Source organism: Haliotis asinina, chromosome 6, assembly GCF_037392515.1.
Source record: "Haliotis asinina isolate JCU_RB_2024 chromosome 6, JCU_Hal_asi_v2, whole genome shotgun sequence".
Lineage (NCBI taxonomy): Eukaryota > Metazoa > Mollusca > Gastropoda > Lepetellida > Haliotidae > Haliotis > Haliotis asinina.
The window spans coordinates 13084142-13104877 of NC_090285.1; the positions used below are offsets into that span (position 1 = coordinate 13084142).

Sequence of the window (20736 nt, forward strand, 5' to 3'; positions counted from 1 at the left end):
CTACACGAGAGGCGACCGTGACATTCCGCCATAGCAGTGTCCAGACGAATTTTCCTGTGTCTCTATTTGGGGACTTGACCTCGATTAGGTAGGTGATATCAGTATAGTGTGTGGTTATTGGTGGTATAAGGTGTCAATGTGTCGTGACAACGTTCCGACTGTCTAGAGTTCAAGCACAACTGTACATCGCAGTTAATCCTTTAGCCATGCAGAGGCCATCACATGCATCATGCATCATTTATACATGATGCGGTTTCAGTGCACGTGAATGTACTTGACTGTAGTGCTACTAAAACATATCTCTCAAATAACTGTTTGTCGAAATAAGTTGTGTACGAGATGTATATATATATATATATATGTCACTGATGGCGGACGCGTCACACTTGAGTACGCCATGATGCATCATTTATTTATAATACATTGTTCAGGGAAAAGAAACGGAACATTCTCGGTGTTGAAACATAGCACTGCCGGAACACAGTTTTGTCCGTATTTGCCCGTATCAGGATATTAACAACGTAGTCTGTGTTTTAGTATGTCAAATAAACAATAATCTAGGCGGTAGTACACCGTTAGAGTGTCAGATATAGGATTTGAGGGAGAGGGGGAGTAGCTGGAATGGGGGGTGGGTGGGGGGGGTGGCGAGGGGGGAGAGTCGTCGTCGTCGTTAGGGAAGCGAGTCTAGTTGGGCAGTATAAGATGACTAGTTCGGCGCCAAGTCAACGGGAAACGTTTGTCTCTGTCGGTGATGAATAGGATACGGATGAGACCCACGCACTACAGTGCATACAAATCGTCCATTTATAAAAGTTTAAACTCACATGGTATTTTTGTCATTGAAACAAACGTATACGTATACGTAGGTCAAAGCAGCATTGCAAATTACTTTCTTCACTACATTATGACCTTTTTGTGATCAATGAACGCGATCAACCAGTATTTGAGCTTTGGTTCAAAGACCTAATGTTTGAAAATCAAAACCATGATCAATCAACAGATAATTCAGAAAGAACTTTAATTTGATCTTATGTTTGGCAGGTTCAAATTGGATATCAACGTGTTCCAATGGTATTTTGGGTAATTTTTCGTGTCACGATCGACGTTGTTTAAGATGACAAGAACCACTGCAGCGATCGTCAACTATGTATCCAAATAAAAATAACATGTATCACATCACATAAAGACGACCCGAATTTTCACAATACAGTATCGACATCCGCTCCACAGAAGCATCCTTCATTGACATTCCAAATACCTTCATATTCTGGCATCAAATTACCATCCATCAACTTATTCCTTATTTCCACCAATAGGTTAAAAGTTCGGATCGTAATTGTGCTCTGGGTTAATGCAACATTTGGAAACAGTCCTGTCACACTTAACAACTATCTGTGTAATCATTGACATCGCAACATTAGGAAGCTAGGTGAAGCGTCAGCGCAGCATGTTCAGAGTACCGGTTGAGCAGCGGAATCACGTCATTCTGCGCTGTGTGAAAATTCGGGGTGAAAAGCCCGTCAATGCATTACTGTTACCGGGGAGGTATTCGAACTGAATTGGTACCTGATGCCCATCCCAAACTACCTGAAATCCAGGATTAGCTACTACAATCACAAGCTGTCGCCTCACCAAATGGCGATGTTATGTTCATTTCGACGAAATGATTTAACTGAATCCATGCATTACTATACAACAAGTGGTGGGCAAATTCAAGGCATACACATGAATATTAAGCACTAACTCAATTTACGGTAATTAAAAACAAATTGGTCTAAACAGGCGATAATAACCCAGCATACTTGAAAGCTCATGCAAAGCACGCGCTTTACACAATAGTTCAAATACTATATGGGTCTCATGTTCAAGGAAACCCATTGAACCCCTTCACATATCTTACCATTCAAAATCTGCAGGACTTAACGCAGGCACTCCAGGCGGAATGGCAGATTCTTGCGATTTTGAGAATTCGACTCCTGTATGAGATGGGCAGACAGACACACAGACAGATATTTTATTTACCTCTCACTGTGAGCCATGGACGGGAGTGAAATTTTATGCCGGTGTTGACTACCTGCCGGATTGGACAGATGCCACTTTTGACAGTGTATCGCATAGGACAACGGACACGAGCGTTCTTCCAGCGGTAAATACTCATAATTTCCGTTTCAATTCTAATTGGAGCAACCCCACATCTTTATCTGGCAGAACGGTGACGATTGGTGCTTCATACAATCACAACCGTCATTAGGTATCAAACTGGTGGCGTAGTCATGGCGACCATACTTTCATTATTCATGTTCCCGTTTTTTATGCATTTCTTTCATATTGCAAGCATATTGTTACGAAATTTACATTTTCTTTTCTGTTTTTATCAGAGTAAACTATATCGGTTTTGCCACTATAGTACGCGAAATATGTGTTTCAAAGCATATACAGTAACAGAGATTTAAACGTTGTGATGTATTGAATCGATATTATACTATGAACCGACCAAACATAAACGACATGCGGGAAACATCTCGCTTTGTTACCAAACCTGTTCAGCTGACGTTTAATTTGTCTGCTATAAAATGGATGTTGAATTTAAGTCTCGTATATCTTCAGAGCATATCGCAAGGAGTGCTTTGGTTAAGTATTTCCAGGGACAACGTATATTTGATCATAAAGGGGGCAGTTAAAGCTGGGCTCACGAAACCTGCACAATTACATTGTTTGCAAATATACTGGCCTGTTGTATATTGAAATGTACGTATGTCAGTCAGTGGATACCGTTAGGTTTCAGGTTGTTCTATAACGCTGTATCGCGTGACAACGTATCGTAAAAATGTAACTGGTTATTTGGATCAAATTACGTTTGTTAAGGTTATATGACTGTCGTCAGAACATTCTGTTGATTGTGGCCTGGCCGGTGGTCGTCGTTGAGGCAGTGCAATTCAGATGGTCTTTCCCCTTTGATGTCTTACGTGGGCTCTGTGGTTGAGTTATTTGTGTGTAAATCGCCAACCTGAGCCATAGTCCAGCTATATGACGGTGGTCCGTAGATATTGCGTCAAACAGTCCAGTAACTGACATTATGAAGATAGTATTTATCTTCTTGTTGAGGAATAGAGAGGACAGTTTAGGAAGAGGGGTTATTTATCTTCATGTGGAAGAATAGAGAGGGCAGTTTAGGAAGAGGGGTTATTTATCGTCTTGTGGAAGAATAGAGAGGCCAGTTTAGGAAGAAGGGGTATTTATCTTCTTGTGGAGGAATAGAGAGGGCAGTTTAGGAAGAGGGGTTATTTATCTTCTTGTGGAAGAATAGAGAGGGCAGTTTAGGAAGAGGGGTTATTTATCGTCTTGTGGAAGAATAGAGAGGTCAGTTTAGGAAGAAGGGGCATTTATCTTCTTGTGGAGGAATAGAGAGGGCAATTTAGGAAGAGGGGTTATTTATCATCTTGTTGAGGAATAGAGAGGGCAGTTTAGGAAGAGGGGTATTTATCTTCTTGTGGAGGAATAGAGAGGGCAGTTTAGGAAGAGGGGTTATTTATCGTTGTCTGGAAGAATAGAGAGGCCAGTTTAGGAAGAAGGGATATTTATCTTCTTGTGGAAGAATAGAGAGGGCAGTTGAAGCGAAGAGATTCGCCTCCTCTTCTTCTCCTGAATTATGTTCTTTGCATGTGCTGTGTTATCTGTGTTCCAGGTGTCGATGGATAGCAGCAGAACCTGTTCCCGAAACAACGAAGACAAAGATACCAAAGAACAATCTAGTCAGACACATGCCAGCTTAGAACAAAATCTGCCGTTAGGCATTGTTGAAGGTTTGGACACGCTATCGGATACCTCATTGTCGGACATCTCAGTCCATATCCATACCAACACTGAGGATGGAACAGATGATACAGCACGAAAGGTAGTTTCTTCTGTTGACCGCGGGCTGGACACCGATGGTGGATCACTGGAAGTAACACCAGAGCAAGGCCTCCTGGGAGCGGAAGGATATGGCGGTCTTGCTGACCATCAGTGTGCGCGGGCAGACGGGGTCTTCAACGAGGTTACACTACATCATCCTAAACCGTAAATACTGTACTGATCAATGTCCAGGGCCCTGTTGCCCAAAGCTATTTCAGCGCTACATTACAATAATCTAACACAGATTTAAAAATGGTCTTGCAGCTTGTATCGCTTTGTTGAACAGTACCCTCGACAAACCGATTTTAACGCTTTCAAAAATCTACATCGAATTGCAAGAAGCGACTTTCATAACTAGCATAACATTTGATTGTTAGAATGACTGTACTGCTTGACAAGTATTATGTGAGCCACGTCGTGACAAAAGACCCCAATTTGCATATATGGGAACACACTTCAGAACATTCCATTTGAAATCAGAGAGAAACAGGTTGTCGTCTGAATATTGAAAAGTTCAGTTTCCTGGTGCGAATCGCGTCGTAATGGTGTCTTGGTGAACTAAATCGCTCCACGAGACACGTGTTAAACAGTAGCGGTAAATACTGATTTCACGCCACGGTCAGCATGTATTGCACGTGCTTAAGCTACCCGTAGCAGCCAAGTGTATTCGTCCACATTACTTGCTCCGCCTGCTTGTCACAAACGTGTTCACCGCGCTGGCTCATCTAATATTCAAGCAGTTTTGTGCAAAGCAGTGCAAATGTGTCCTAATTAACTTCAGTATAGTTTAGAGGGCAAACATGGATACATGTTCTAATAAGCTCGTATTGACATGAGTGGGTATGTTGTCAAGAATATTTATTTTACATACTGTGCAAAGTATGATAGTTACACATCTAAAAATACGAGCATGTTGCTCCCTTTTTCTCAAGTTTCCAGCTTTGAAGACTATGGAAGTGTGCGACTCGCTGGCCGAGCGAATGGGTATGAATTCAAGTCTCAATGTAAAACTCTACAGCATCACTGTACAGTCACGGTGTTCTAGTGTTTTATAGAACGTACTTCTGTTACAGAGAAGAGGGTGGTAAAAGAACTCCCTTGCAAAGCTCCGACAGCGTTGAGGCAGATTACCTCCAGTCGGCCAGTGAGCTGTGTACCAATGACAGGCCGAGAAGCGGCAGTAGCTCTTTCAGTCATTTGTCATTATCCTCCAGTCTGCCAAGATCATGTACGTGGGGACTTCAGACATTTTATAGTCACGTAGCTTTTGTCATTTGTTTACTGTAACAACATCCATGTCAGTGATAGATAGATTATCTCAGTTTCTACGGGTTATTCTGAAAACGGTCCCTAGTGGAAACGGCCAAAATGAAATACGAGAAAACGGCTACCGTTCACGAGAAACGGCCACCACTACGGCCATTCTGTATTACAGAAAACTGCGTACCCGTTTATTTTACTTTTATTCATATCTAAATCAATATCATGATAAGAAGGCGGCAACAATGATACCATGGCCATGGCAAAGTTTATAGTGTACATCTACAAGTTGTACTTATGCATTATTTATTTACCACTCCTCATTTGTTTGTTACTGAACAATGCAAAATATATTATAATGCTATGTTTTTTTTTACATAATTTCTTGTTATTGATAATAGATATGGTGATACGTGTACTAAAGAAATATCACGAATACATCAGAACCATATCTATCAAATAACAATAATTCAGTTCTTTCTTAAAGCATATGAATGGGTGCTGGCTGTGGCTGATTGGGGTCAAGCGTGTTTGTCACTACCTCCTCAACAATAGGGGCAGATGACCGGAAAGGGTTATTGTTTTTTCATCCTCACCCGTCAATAATTAATTATTGAATAAGCACACGGAAGAACATGTGATCATTACTCAGCGGTTGGCGGTGAAAGTATGTTTTCTCTCTCTCACGTCCGTCAATACACATGGAGTAGCGGGGTGATTGGATATCTTGACCTGTATTTTATGTCACGTAACTAAAACAAGTTCAAGTTTCATGATATTAAAGGTAGATTATAAACACCTGTCACCGAAGGACAGTGAAACAACTAGTTTATCGCAGATATAAATTTAAAACTAGAAATTTGATTCAAACCTTTTAAACTAAACAAGAACTAAAGTTTGAATTAGTACTACTAAACCGCTCGTCATGATAAACAGTACTTTATTATCCTTCTTCTCTATCACGAACTAATCTTACCTGTAAAATAAACAGTCAGTCAAATTGGTTTGTTTATTGTGACCGTCGAAACAACCAATAAATCTTCAAAGGTTAAACCGCTGTGGAGATCGAAACTAAAAAAAAAAAAAAAAAAAAAAGAAAAGCAAAGACAAAACAACAATCAATTTGTAAAACATTGTTATCCGCAGTGAATGTAATCGCTATTTAGATTATATATAATAATATTATGTTCTTTGATGCAACTATGTTGGCCGTTTTCTCTGGGTTCGGAGGCCTTTCTCTCCCGCGCGTTGGCCGTTATCTCAATTTTGGGGGGTCCGTTTTCTCCGTATCACGTCGCTACATACTTTGTAGTTTTGTGGACAGAATGCCAGCTGCAGTTCAGTGAGCGGAAGGTGGGTAGTTAAGCCCTCTGCGTGTGAGTGGAGGGTTTTGCAATATTCCAGCACACATTGTATCCGTGTGGGAAATCACCTTCGCCGTGACAAGCGAACTCTTCACAAACAAGGACCCCACCGCACTAGCCATCTGGCGGGCTGAACTGAGACTTTAAATTATGCTATTTGATGTTACCCTGTCTGTTGTGTGTGGCATTCTAGGAATATGATACTGTGTCTGAGCTGGATATTCGTGCTGAACTACTGCCGAATTCACTGGGTTAATTTTATATGCTAAACTAGCATTAGGCCTAACTGGTACATACAGAGACAAAGCGACAGAATTATACAACATACATATTGTTACACCTATACCTATTGGTACATATACTGGAGCGGTGGGTGGCCTAGTAGTTAAAGCGTCCGCCTGTCAAGCCTAAGACCCGGGTTCGAATCCCCAGAAGCCTACAATGTGTAAAGCCCTTTTCTGGTTCCGCCGCCATGATATTGCTGGAATATTGCTAAAAGCGGCATAAAACTAAACTCACTCACAATATAGTCTACGAATCTGTAGCTATGACGTACATACGAAAAGGACATATCCGGAGCTCAAATAGATCTCTGGCCAAATACAAGTGGAATACTGTTAACTCGGAATGCGTTTTTCAGGAAATTAGCAAAAGGAATAGTATTTCTGACTATTTCCTCTTCTATCCTGTCCATACTGAATTACTGTTGCACTACATGAAGCTTGTTAGATGTGGCACTGGTTTACATGTGTATATGTTCTGTCTAAATTTAGTTACGTCTGCATAAAATCGAGCGGTTTAGTCTGTCGAATATAACCATCTTTTCTCACGCACTATTAAATGTCGTTTTCTGATAGGTTGAGCTCTGATAGGTTCTGTTATCTTCAGTGTACCCGTTTACTAGCGAGTAACATTTTCGGGAATGCCAATTTGTTAGTTTTGTGCTTCGTATTATTCCTTATCTCGAATAATTGAGTCACGTATGATGATGCTAGGACATTCCCGCTGTTTCGCAAATGAAACTCGATGGAAGGGAGATAACTCTAAGTTATCAGCTCAACACCTGGGCTCGGCTAAGGTGAAAACGGATCGCAGAGGAAACAGCCTAATAAACAATCGAGAAAACGGTATCTAGTCCTAGAGAAAACGGCAGTTATATATAGCAGAAAGCCACATATATTTTATTTTGCTGTTATTCATCTCCAAATTAATATCATAATAAGAACGCATTCAACATACATGGTCATGCAAAGTCTAATAGTGTACATCTACAAGCTGTATATATGCATTATGTATTTACCACTTTTGTTTGTTTGTCTCTGAACAATGCAGCATATTTTATAATACTATTTTACATAGATTCTTGTAATTGATAATGAATCTGGTGATATGTGTGCTTAAGGGAATAAATAAATAAATAAATAAATAAATAAACAAATAAATAAATAAATAAGAACCAGATCTATCAAGTAACAGTATATTTGTCGTCAGCGTGGCGGCCGTTTCCTCGATTTGCTTTGTCCGTTTTCGCCGGGGCCCGTTTTCTGTGTATCCATTAGAATCATCAGTTAGACATCTGAATACCTAGTATTGGCTAAATACCTAACGCTGTTAGTCCTTATTATGATCCGACACCCCTGCTTGAAACAGTTAAAAATTAACATTCAGGTGTTCAGGGAGATAAACACGTTGTTCATTGGTCTCTTCGGACTCAGGGATCATAAAAGGGTACATCAACCCATGTCCACATTGTGACCAGTGAATAACTTATTATAAATAACATTGTGGATTGAGATGCTTGAATGACATTTTAGAAGATGCTATTTGATGAACACAGAGGGTTTTCTGGGTTTCATCTTCTTTTTATTCTTTGAATAGAACGGTTCAGGACTTGTTCTGCCCCCCTCATAGTGACGACTTGTTCTGCCCCCCTCATAGTGACGACTTGTTCTGCCCCCCTCATAGTGACGACTTGTTCTGCCCCCCTCATAGTGACGACTTGTTCTGCCCCCCTCATAGTGAGCAGGTTTGACAGTAATAGGTCCTTAGTATACCTCATGATGTAAGAGAACAAACGTTGTATTAAAAGTACAAACAGATGAACCTCAGAAAACTCTTTATGTTCATTGTGCGTTCAACCGGTGCTGAATTTCAACATTTTGGTTTGAAGTTTGTAATCTCTACAGGATTGAAATTAATTGCTAATCAGCTGTTACCCCTCCTACGTGCATGTTATTGCCTCTATGAATGGATTCGTGTGTGTTTCAGGTGACCTGTGCAGAGCTGCCGATAAACTCTTTCTCTGCAGCGACAGCAAGGACTTCTGGTACTCCATCAGCAGCGACAGCTGTTGTGAACGGGTATTTCATTTTTTTTTTCTAAAAGGGAATGCTATACATGTTGTGAATGAGTATGTTAAGTGTTAGTGTGAACATGTTATGTTGTGAACAAGTATATCATGTGTTTGTTGTGAACGAATACAACGTGTTCATTGTGAATTAGTAGGAGTGTGTTTGTTGTGTACCAGTACGAGTGTGTTTGTTGTGTACTAGTACGATTGTGTTTGTTGTGAACGAGTACGAATGTGTTTGTTGTGAGCGAGTATACCATGTATTTGTTGTCTACGGCCATGTTATGAGTTTGTTGTGAACGAGAATATTATATCTTTGTTTTGAACGCAAATAGCACTTGTTTGCTGTAAACGGATATTATATGTTTTCTTAGCGAGTATATCAATTATGTTTTCTATAAAGGTGAGGTGATTTGTTTGTTCTTAATACTTATGCGATGTGCATGTGATGTGCTTGAGCATGGTATATTATGCTTTCTGATCATAAAGTATATTGTGTGCTTGCTGAGATTTTGTACATAAAGTTGTTGCTTCTCTGTGAACGGGTACAGTGTCCTTTTTGCAGACGGGTATTCTATTTGTTTGGTGTGAACGACTTAAATTGTTATATTTGTTTTATTGCCGTTTAATCAAAGTGCTTTATATGTAATTTAATGCTGTAAAGTTCCATCAGGGACAAACATTTCTGTGTGACTTAATGAATTTTAAAAATATAACTTAACAGTTGAAATGGTTGTTACATGGCATATTCCTTTTATATATTTTACATCATATTTAAATCTAAGTTCAATGTTGTAAAGTTTCATGAGGGGAAATAGCATTTTTATTTTTTTAAAAAAATAGAAATAGCTGAAAGAATTTTTATTTTGTATATTACTTTTATGTATATTAGGTCAACTATGTTTCAGGTTTGGACAGATTTTCAGCAAAAACTGAAAGCAAAGTTTCCGCAAGATCCTGTGTTTAAAGGGGGAAAGGCCCGTATCATGCCTCTCTTAAAGTCACTATTAGGTGTGAATGGTAAGTGAGAGAGCTTGACCTGGTGAATTTGGTATTCGATCCCAAGTCAAGCAGTCACATTTGTGAGCTTAGTCCAGTGGGCCACCGATCAGGGTTCTTGTAGATTGACAGATTAGTACAGATTAATATATGGTTTCCCAAGCATGCACGTATGAACTCTTCGCGCTAACTCACCTCTTTCTGAAGAGTCTTCTCTTATGCCTAGTGTCATTAGATTCTTCGGTTGTTTTCCAGCCACAAGTCTAAACTTTCTTGTCGAGTCTTGAAATTCAAATGAATACTTGTTTCAGAATCTCTGGCAAAAGTGCACATCAAAGCATTTTTGAGGATGATAAAATTCATCGGTCCATTCAGAGCCGAGCAAGATCGATGTGTTGTCCTTAAACAGGTAGAATGTGTGTGTTACGACATGTTTGATGATACGAGAGAAGTTTCATGTTTTGATGAAGACCAATTCTAAGTGTTACGTTTTGTACAAATACAGGTGTAATTCTTTCAAGGTACTTGTTCCATAACCAGAATATATTTTATGGAAGACAGTTTCTTTTCTCTATCATAATGCGATGATCGGTAAAGATTATAATAAAGATGACATCCATAAATATCATTCATTGTTACTTACCAAATTCTAAATATACAATGGGAGGGATTTTGTGTTGTAGCTTGAAGATCTTCTTGAACACTCATTCATCAAGGATCCTAGAAACAAGAAGCAAAAGATTTCGTAAGCATCCATACAAAGGTTTTCAGATTGATACAGATGACGTCGGTTATATGGCGACATGAGGTCATGACTACTGACCTCATATTGAAGGACATTTCAGAATTTGTAACATAACCATAATTCAATCCAAGCCATATGACTGACTTGTAAAACAGTAACACGCGCCTAATATTCGGCATAACTTAGGCTTTCAGTTCTGCTTGTATCGTTATGTGAGTGTTAACATATTCAGGTGCCGTTGCTTCTGAGTCCAGGGAAATTTTATAGAACACGTGAAAGTAAATGTGTCCGTACCCGATATATCAAAGACAGTACAATAAATACCATATTCTGATATCCATCACCGATCGTCCGAATCCTGTTCCGCTTCCGGGCATCGGCTACAGTAGGGATGCGGTCACTTGCCACTAACACCCGGTGTCATTGTGATTCAGTGATCAGTTCATATAGTTGCTATCATTGCCCCAGGTTTGTTGCAGCGAATTTAAACACATAATCCTGACTAACACCACGATCACTTCTCCTTCCAGCTGGTTTGCAGGACCGATGTCAAGAACGGATGCTGAGACCAAACTGGAGGGAAGACCATCCGGAACGTTCTTGATCAGGTGAATGATCAGTTTGTTATGGAACGAGAAGTAGCGTAAAGATTCAAGCCACATGATAAAAATAAAAGATAACTAAAAACGTAACTGTGTTAAATGCATATCATCTGTTGACGACGACGACGACGACGACGATGATGATGATGATTGATAACCAAAGTGTGTAGACTTGTGCAAGATAATGATCCCATACACAAGGTGCATGCTCAAAACCGTAAAGGGGACGTTGGGATAGCCTAGTGGTAAAAGCATTCGCTCATCATACCGAAAGACCTGGAGTCGATTTCCCACATGGGTACAGCCTATGAAGCCCATTTCTGGTGTCACCGCCCTACTTCTGCTGGAATATTTCTAAAAGCCGTGTTAAGCAATTCTTACTCCATACTGTAACAATTTTATTCAGGTTAACGGTGCAGCAAGTTCTATTCTCACTAACAGGAGAATATTGAATCCAAACTTTATGTAATACCATCTAATAATTCCCTGTTAATACATTAACCATTACAATATATTCCTCGGCTCGAACAACGTTAGAACCACTATAGTGTCTGGTCATGAAACACTCCTAAATTTATCAAGCACATCGTCAATTTTAAATTGATGTTTCTGTAATATTGATGGAATTTGGATTTAGCAGTTTCATATACCAGTGAAGTGTGAACTTTTTTCTGATTTAAGGGTAGGATGTATTCAAAAATATTTGAACAATTTTGATGCAAATGCCAATATTATTATTAGCATTATGAACACAAATAATGACTGTATCATAAAAGATGTGAGTACTTTTCTGTATTATCTACAGAAATGTTCCTCTTAAGCAGCATGTGCACCAAACTGTCAATACCATATGCAAACGACTATGTGATGGGCATGTGGCCTATTATTGAATAAACTTATCCTATCTATCCCATCCCATCCCAACCCATCCTGATTTTGCGTTGATGTATTTCGTTTTAATCTATTTTTAAACGGGAACTGTTATCTGAACACTCCACAGATCGAGCGAAACCGAGAACGAAGAAGGGAGTTTTGCTCTATCTCTTGTCATGGCGGACGAGACAATCTCTCACTTTCTCATAGAGGTAAGACAATTTAATAAGATAAAAACGCTTGTCTATATGAATATCACTTGAGGCGAACTGTTATACATAATAATGAATCTGAATTGACCAAAAACGCTTTGGGTGGCATGGTTGTTGAAGCCTTTGTTCTCAATTCCGAAGAAAGGATTCAATTCCTGGTATGAGTAAACGTATGGAGACTTTGAGTTTCCATGCCGTCATATTGCTAAAATAGTCTTGTCTTTGGTGCAGGATGAGAAACAAAAACATTTCACAACGTTGGCTTAAATATAAGACAGTATATTCTTTTATACCCTTTAAATAAAGTAGGGGATAATGAACTTTCAATTTGGATAGGAAGTGTAAACGTTAACAAACGTTTCAAGGGCAGACATCTTATGAACGCACCACCATTTCCCTCATTACCACCCCTAAACACAACGCATGATATGCACGTGCACAACACAGTAGCCCCATACACGTGTATGGGTCCCATTTTTGATTTTGACGGGTTTTTTTCAAGAAAGTCGAGAAATCACTTAGAACATTCATTTTGACACTCATCTTGCATCACACATTTGTTAAGTGTTTGTTTTTAGTCATTCGTTCTAACAAGAAAATCGTATACGTGCAAATTACATGCCATACACCAAACATCCTTCAAAAGCTAATACATTCCAAATAACTGCGGATGTAAGGAAGTGCAAAGGGTGATGCATTCTCAAAGAACGATAGCACAGGCGCAACAGGCCCAGGGAACCAGGCTGATTGACAGGTGTCTATATCGCTGACATTTGTGACTAAAAACAACACACACACGAATGTTAAAGCCCATTTAATTTCATTTTACAAACATAAATCATTGCAGGGACACCCGTCAGAAGCCATCCACTCCAATCCCTTTAGTTTAATGCTGACTTTCCGTGATGAGAGGTATTCTAGCTTACCCCACCTGGTGAACAACTTCCTCTTCAAGGAAGAAATATCGGAAGAAGATGGAGAAGAAAATGCGACAAGGTGTTCCAAAGTGTGTCCTGGTCTGCCGTACAACAACATCATCAACGGCTATAAGAAATGAAATATGTTACTAAATGGCCGTTATTGATGTACATAGGTTTGTACAATATTTGTCAATTCTGATCAAGAATCTGACCTGTCAAGACTGTATACTCACAAGAGAGTACAGAAAACCCGAACCTTTCACGTGACTAAAGTGAATATACCCTTTCTGCTCACAAGAGATAGTAAAATTACATCTGAGCTTTTCATATCGCTGCAGTGAATATCCCTTACCTTCTCATTAGATCTAGAGGTTTAGTGACATTCGATGTTTTGATATTATTAGTTAATTTATCATGGCTCCTCAGACGAAGTTATGTAGCATTCAATCTTTTCATGTTATTATACTTAATTTGTTGTGTCTTCTCAGAAGGAGATAAATAACATCAGGTCTTTTCATGCTACTGCAGTCGACTGGTCATGCCTTTTCAGGTGCCAAAACAACATCGGATGTTTTGACATTGTTAGTAAATTTGCCATGTCTTCTCATAGGAAGCTAAACAGCATTTGGTGTTTTGACAGTATTAGTTAATTTGTCATGTCTTCTCAGAAATAACTAAGCAATATCCGATGTTGTTACATTATTCGTTAATTTGTCATGTCGTCTCAGAATAGGTTAGGTAACATCCGATCTTTTCATGTTACTATAGTTAATTTGTCACGCCTTCTCAGAGGAATTTTGATAACATTCCATGTTTTCATATTGCTGTAGTTAACTTGTCATGTCTTCACAGCAGAATACGTTAAATAACTCTTGATGTTTCAATATCATTAAAGTTTAATTCGTTTGATTATCCCATTATACCTTTTCACATGACGTAAAATAGCATCCCGTTATGATGCTATAGTTCAAGATATTTCGATTTATACATTACAATCATTGATCTGTCATGACAGATATCTACTTTTGATTCTAAATGAATAATTATGTTAAAACAAATAATATTTTCCTCTTGAGTATATTATACATTACGATACAATATGTGGCCACGGGGTCAACATGAGCACAAATATTAGTTTTTATTGTGAAATTTACGTACTCCATGGTGGTGGGGAAAGGCAGATTCAGTATATCAGCATTATCACGTTAGTCTTCCCTTGGCCCTGTTAAATGTAAATATTACATTTGATAATTATAAGTGGAATGAATCAATTGCAAGGACTTAAGACTTTTTTTGTTAAAGAATTTAGCAATATACAGTTTTGCAAGCATGTGACCATCGCGTATGTCAGTTGTACATATATGTTCGTATCTTTAGATGTCTATTGGCAAGAAAAAGGTAACCGTCAGTTTCCACATTACATTTTGAGCCATGCTGATACATCCTCGTGACGAACCATACCAACATGTCATCAGCAAGTGACGATGGAGCTACGGACACTATTATGAAGCAAGTGGTGATGTAGCTACTGACACCGTTACCAAGTAAGTGGTGATGTAGCTACTGACACCGTTACCAAGTAAGTGGTGATGTAGCTACTGACACCGTTACCAAGTAAGTGGTGATGTAGCTACTGACACCGTTATGAAGCTAGTGGTGATGTTGTTACTGACACCGTTACCAAGTTAGTGGTGATGTAGTTACTGACACCATTGTCAAGCAAGTGGTGTTGTAGCTATTGACACCAATACCAAGCAAAGTGGTGATGTAGTTAATGACACCGTTACCAAGTAAGTGGTGATGTAGCTCATAACACAGTTAACACGCAAGTGATGTTGTAGCTACTGACACCGTTATGATGCAAGTGGTGATGTAGCTAGGTATGATAACGTATTTGATAAATGTGTTAGTAGCAACACCGAAACGTCTCTCATATTAATAATAAAGAAGTTGTTTATCCACAGAACCCTCCCCATTGTTCATCACACCACTAAGGGAATGGAATGAAGTGCCCATGTTGTTTATGCTATCATGCTATACAAAATTGAGATTATGATGTCAATTTCCTTTTGCCGACTGTGTTCAGATTAGTCCATCCTTTCAGAAATTACATCGCATAGTTTGTGTACATTTTCCGTGTGGACAAGGTGAGTAGATTATATTCTTTTGCATTTCAAAATTCAATGACAGAGGGGCTGTGGGATACAGCACGAGTGTCACGTTTTAAAAGTTAACCACCCTTGTATATTCTCCCAAAAATCATAATTATCATAAACGTCATTTCATCAGAAGCACGACGAACAAATACATCCTTTGTGGAAAAGGATTATATTCAGAATTCCAATATGGCTGGCACGGCGGTCATATTGCAAACGCTGTCCATTGCGATATCAGTAATTTATATTAATAGCTGTTACGCTCTCTAGTATCTATGTATGTAATTGTTACATTCAATGAATATCTACTCATGTTTTGTCGTTTAAAACTCCGACGATGACATACACTCAAATTCACACTCGAACCAAAACTGTCTACTGTAGGACAAGTAAACCGGGAGAGGTGAATTTGGGAATGTGCTTCTACTCATGGTTATGCTTATCAGCGGTGGTGATACCTTTCACATGAGAGCCACAGTGACCGATCACTATATTTTTCAACAAACCGAGTAAACATTTTGTCAAATTTAGAAACATACCTGGTGAATGTGGACATTCAAACTCTTAAAAATGGCACCTTAAGCATCAATCAAAATAAGTGTTGCTGGTAGGGTAGAGTAGAATATTTATTAGAAGGATTCAATGATTGTGAAAGTATATTCAGCTAACGGTAAGCTGTCTTACAAATATTCCAATCTGTATCACACATTACATCAGTATTTATTTTACGCACAATCATCGCACGTATGTATTCTTTTATGTCATGCACGTGTGTTGCCTAGTGATGTTTACATGTATCGATGCCCTTGCACTAAGCGATCTTAGCGCTAAAAAGGTGCCGTCACATCTTAGAGTCATGAACGTTGTTCTGCTTGGCCCTTATTCTCGAAACGTAGGTAGAACTAAGAATTCTTAACTTTGATCGTAGCCAGTGTCTTAAGAATGGGCTTAAGAAGTTCGAAGGGCTACGAACGTTTCTAGAATAGCAAGCCGGGACCGTAGTGATTAACGATGTAAACCATAGTTTGATCGTATTGTCGCGTTAACACGGTGTACTAGGGTCATCACAACGGTTCAGTACGGTCAACTACGGTCTGCGAGGAAGAACTAGGGTCAACCACGTTCAAACTGCTGTAAAACAGTGTCTTGACATTCAAGCTAATCGTAGAGATATTTTGAAACTGTTGACCTTTTTTGGACCAACCACGGCCAACTCGTGGAGTTGTTGAAATTCAAGGTACGGTAATAACGATGGTGATCTGCGTTGAACTAAGCCCGAATACGCCTAACAACCTTTAACTATGGTCAAGTATTGGTCTACTAAGGCCTGCTACGTGCATGTCCGTAAGATAAGTCCCCGACCCCTGGCTTTAGGACAGTCGTAGCGCTATGATAGTTCTGTGCTAGGACACACGAATGTGTTTCTCTATACCCATGACAAGCATTTCAAACATCATGAAAATGTTTTTGTGAGTTGTTATAAAATGTATTAGCTATGTGTTTTAGAAGATGCCCTAGAAGTTGAAACTGTAATGGGTAGGGTGTGATAGACGCCCCTTGTCGCTCTGGTCATCCCTATTATCTTGATCGAAATATCAGTATCGACGACATCCGTATTGACGAAACGTCGGCCCATTTCAACTATTGCATATTTGTTTATATTGAAAATCAAAATGACTGATTTTATTTCTCATGCACAAATATTTTCTTATAGAAAATGAGTCATGCATGTCTTTATGACCCAGGATGTGTTTTTATGTGAAACTCTTTTATAGAATGGAAAAAAAGATCTGTGTTTGAATTGAGCTCCAGTGCCCTGGAGGCGGCTGGAGAAACTGGGTGGCTGGCTCGCCCTCTTGATTTGTGCACGTAATCAATGAATATATGAATGCACATGGTCGAAGCGTAATTTCAGAAGCCATTGTCACAGATAAAGTAGCAGGAAGTGCGGCACCATCAGCAAGCAAACAATATACAATACGAACATATAAAAAAGACCCGATAAATCGTTTAGGCGTTAGATCATTATTTTACACCATTTCATTTCATTTTGTGTTTAATTTTATACGCTGTCGTTATTGACTATGGTTAACATTAACGTCTATCGAACTTCATTTAAAACATGACAGACACATTTGTTTGTCTCAAGCCTATTTTACATAACAAGGCACACGTTTTCATATCTTAGCCCTCTCCCTCCCCATCACTTTGTACTTCGTGGTAATAGAAAGCGATGGTAATAATTGATTTTTTTTGTTATCCAATGTTTTTTTTGCGTGTACGATGTCATTTACTATAGAAAAATAAAGAAAAAACCATTATGTCATTTATGTCATTTTTCTATTGTTAACAGATATGCGTTGGTTGGTGAAATCTGTCGTTGACCTGTGAAGATCAAGATTATACTGATCTTTAGTAACCCATGCTTGTCGTAAGAGGCTCTCTGACGTTGACACATGTCATCGGTTCCCACTTGCGTAGAACGATGCTCAGTGCTGTTGATCACTGGACTGTCTGGTCCAGACCGCTCACATATAGGTGGAATATTGCTGAGTGCGGCTTAACACTAAATTCACTCACTCGCTGTTGAAACACTTCACATACAGCCTCACATACATGTGAAGGTGGCAGCAAGTTTTGGATGAGTGCGTATTAACACGACATCCACAATGTTGCAGTTCTGGTTGACAATGCAATATACTCTTTAAAAAAGTAGGGGATAATGAACTTTCAATTTGGATACGAAGTGTAAACGCTAACAAACGTTTCAAGGACAGACATCTTATGAACGCACTACCAGTTCCCTCTATTACCACCCCTAAACACAACGCATGATATGCATGTGCACAACGCAGTAGCCCCATTCTTGATTTTGACGTTTTTTCAAGAAGGTCGAGAAATAGCTCAGAACATTCATTTTGACACTCATCTTGCATCACACATTTGTTAGTGTTTGTTTCTAGTCGTTTGTATTTAAATGAACATTCTGTATAGGCAGATTATATACCATACACCAGTAATCATTCAAAAGCGACTATATTCCAAATAGCCATGGTTGTAAGGAAGTGCAAATGGTGATGCACTCTCAAAACATTCAATGATACGAGTATCATATCAACATTGACGGACTCCGATAAATCTCCTAAAATTTTTAATCGTAAATATAAAAGATCCCCTATTTTCTTTAAGAGTATAATATTGTAGCAGCACCATATATCTTTACTTAAACATAAATGTCAGCTTCTGGGATTATACGGCGCATTCTGTAAACCTACTAACATTACGCTCACAGTTACACACAGCTTACAGCTCTGCTCCAGGTGCCAACATTCTTCACCAAATGATGAAAGACTCCTTTCTCCGGATTGTTACGATATTTTCCGAATGACGTGTGTCCCTCGGGAATAACCATTATACTTGTTTCTTGTTGCCTTCCGTTTCACAATGAACGTGAAAACTGAAAGAGGTAAATGTCGAACCGTTGTGTTATATAACTGTAAGGAAATGGAAAAGCAGTTTACATACAACCAGGGACGAATACATTTATGCAGTGGCAATCCCAATGGCGACAGACCAGGGTGAAACCGTGCAATGCTATCTTAGGGCTGCGACAATCGGAAGTACGGATTAAGGTACAGTAAACTTTGCGCTAAGCTCACTTTATGCGCCCAGTACACCTTTCCTCAAAGTTATCGGGTCGCTATGACAGTCGTTGAGTCTATGTTAAAGTAGGGGCGTTACGATCAGCTCATCGCTACGATCGTTTCTTTCAGTAATGGGGCCCTGGGCCTAGATTTTCGAAGCTCTCTTAGAGCTAAGATAGTCGTAAGTTTCATACGTTAACATGAACTACGACTATCTTAGCGCTAAGAGAGCTTCGAAAATCTAGGCCCTGGTCTCAGTATGAGCACACTAGGCTCACAGCAAGGTAAGTTTTTCGTGTACGCACCATGGGTAACACAGCTTTATATTTCAATAGTATTGAGGGTCTGGCCAACCGTTTTAGCCACAATCATGTGTAAGCTTTGGCGTTTTCGTATACCGGTAGTTACGCCAGTGCACACATTCCCAGCGTTCCATGAAATAGTGAGACGACAACATGCACTAGAAAAGCAGGCGTATTCTATTTTTAACTGATTGTGTCCGTAAAGGGTGTGGTGGTAGGCTTGTCGATTTATTATCGAAGTATGTTTTTCACATTTAGGATGTATCGTTCACATTTCACATCTACAAGGAAGTAAAGCCCAGCACGTGGGACGTTAAACATGACGGAAACATTTTGTAATCCATGGATTTTGTTGTAACAGCGAATGAAAAGAACACGTTCATGAGTGTTTAATGTCAACCGACAATAAACTAGTCATTAAAAGCATTGTTAAGAGCCATAATGTGCCTAACAGGAAGGAGCGATGAAGTTATGTAATAGTAGTCAAAATGAGAGAAATACATAATAGGGACGAAGATCTGCGACCGCCTTAGTGTTTGTTAAGGACAGTTCTAAACCAGCGAACAACAATACAGAGGGTATTATTTGCCGAAAAAGGGTCTTCACTCGTGTGAAGATAACTGCCGATGGGGGTAATATCGCTGGCCGATATACAAGGGTAGCATATATGGGTAGGGGTGGGCTGTAAAGATTGGGGTTTACTTATTTGTATAGAGAGATCACAATACAGTCGTGTAACCAATATATCCACTTTGTACAAATTGTGGAGGGTCTGTGGTTACCAAGCATTTACAGCGTTCACATGTCACACCCACATGTGACAATTTGTGAAAGCCAGTTCTTTTGCCCCCCTCCTATATTCAAATTTGGAGATTTCTCCTATATTTTGAAATTATGTATGTATGTATGTATGTATGTATGTATGTATGTATGTATGTATGTATGTATGTATGTATATATATGTGTGTGTGTGTGTGTGTGTGTGTGTGTGTGTGTGTGTGTGTGTGTGTTGGTATCCATTATATTTATTGGCATTTCTTATGTACCACCATTTGTGGGCTTTCGAGAAATAAAGATGAGGGCAAGCTATAAGGCAACTCACTAACTCAATGTTGTCAGAGCATATGTTATCACATCTTATCGTCGTGGCCTTTACATGTATGCAGTTATCGGATTAACAATGCTGCATAACACAGCCATCATTGCCAGGATGTCAGTCATAGTATCAGTCTTCCTCAACACAGATGACATTAAATGACAAATACGGATCTGGTCCCGCAACTTGACAACAATTTATCTCACTCTCAGTTGTCAGACATGGCCATATCTTCGATTCTTCCTGCTTCGTAATCTTTCCCAAAGCGTTCCTATGACTAACTAGATAAAAATATCAATTGCTTTCGGTCTCTTTTGCA

The 20736-nt window shown here is 39.2% G+C and overlaps 1 protein-coding gene across 2 annotated transcripts; it reads left to right on the top strand.

The window, feature by feature from the left end:
• LOC137287525 (uncharacterized) lies at positions 1-17343 on the top strand. Of its 2 annotated transcripts, none has more exons than XM_067819870.1 (10): positions 1-88; positions 3686-4059; positions 4968-5122; positions 8787-8878; positions 9777-9888; positions 10179-10276; positions 10551-10612; positions 11143-11220; positions 12215-12299; positions 13147-17343. In XM_067819870.1, exons 2-10 carry the CDS (start codon positions 3692-3694, stop codon positions 13354-13356), a joined length of 1260 nt encoding a protein of 419 aa, XP_067675971.1. In that variant the 5' UTR covers positions 1-88; positions 3686-3691; the 3' UTR covers positions 13357-17343. The 2 variants fall into 2 exon arrangements, with proteins under 2 accessions (XP_067675971.1, XP_067675972.1); XM_067819871.1 differs by lacking the exon at positions 1-88 and adding an exon at positions 2083-2146 and having other exon boundaries at positions 13147-13441.
• Positions 17344-20736: the final 3393 nt, after the last annotated feature.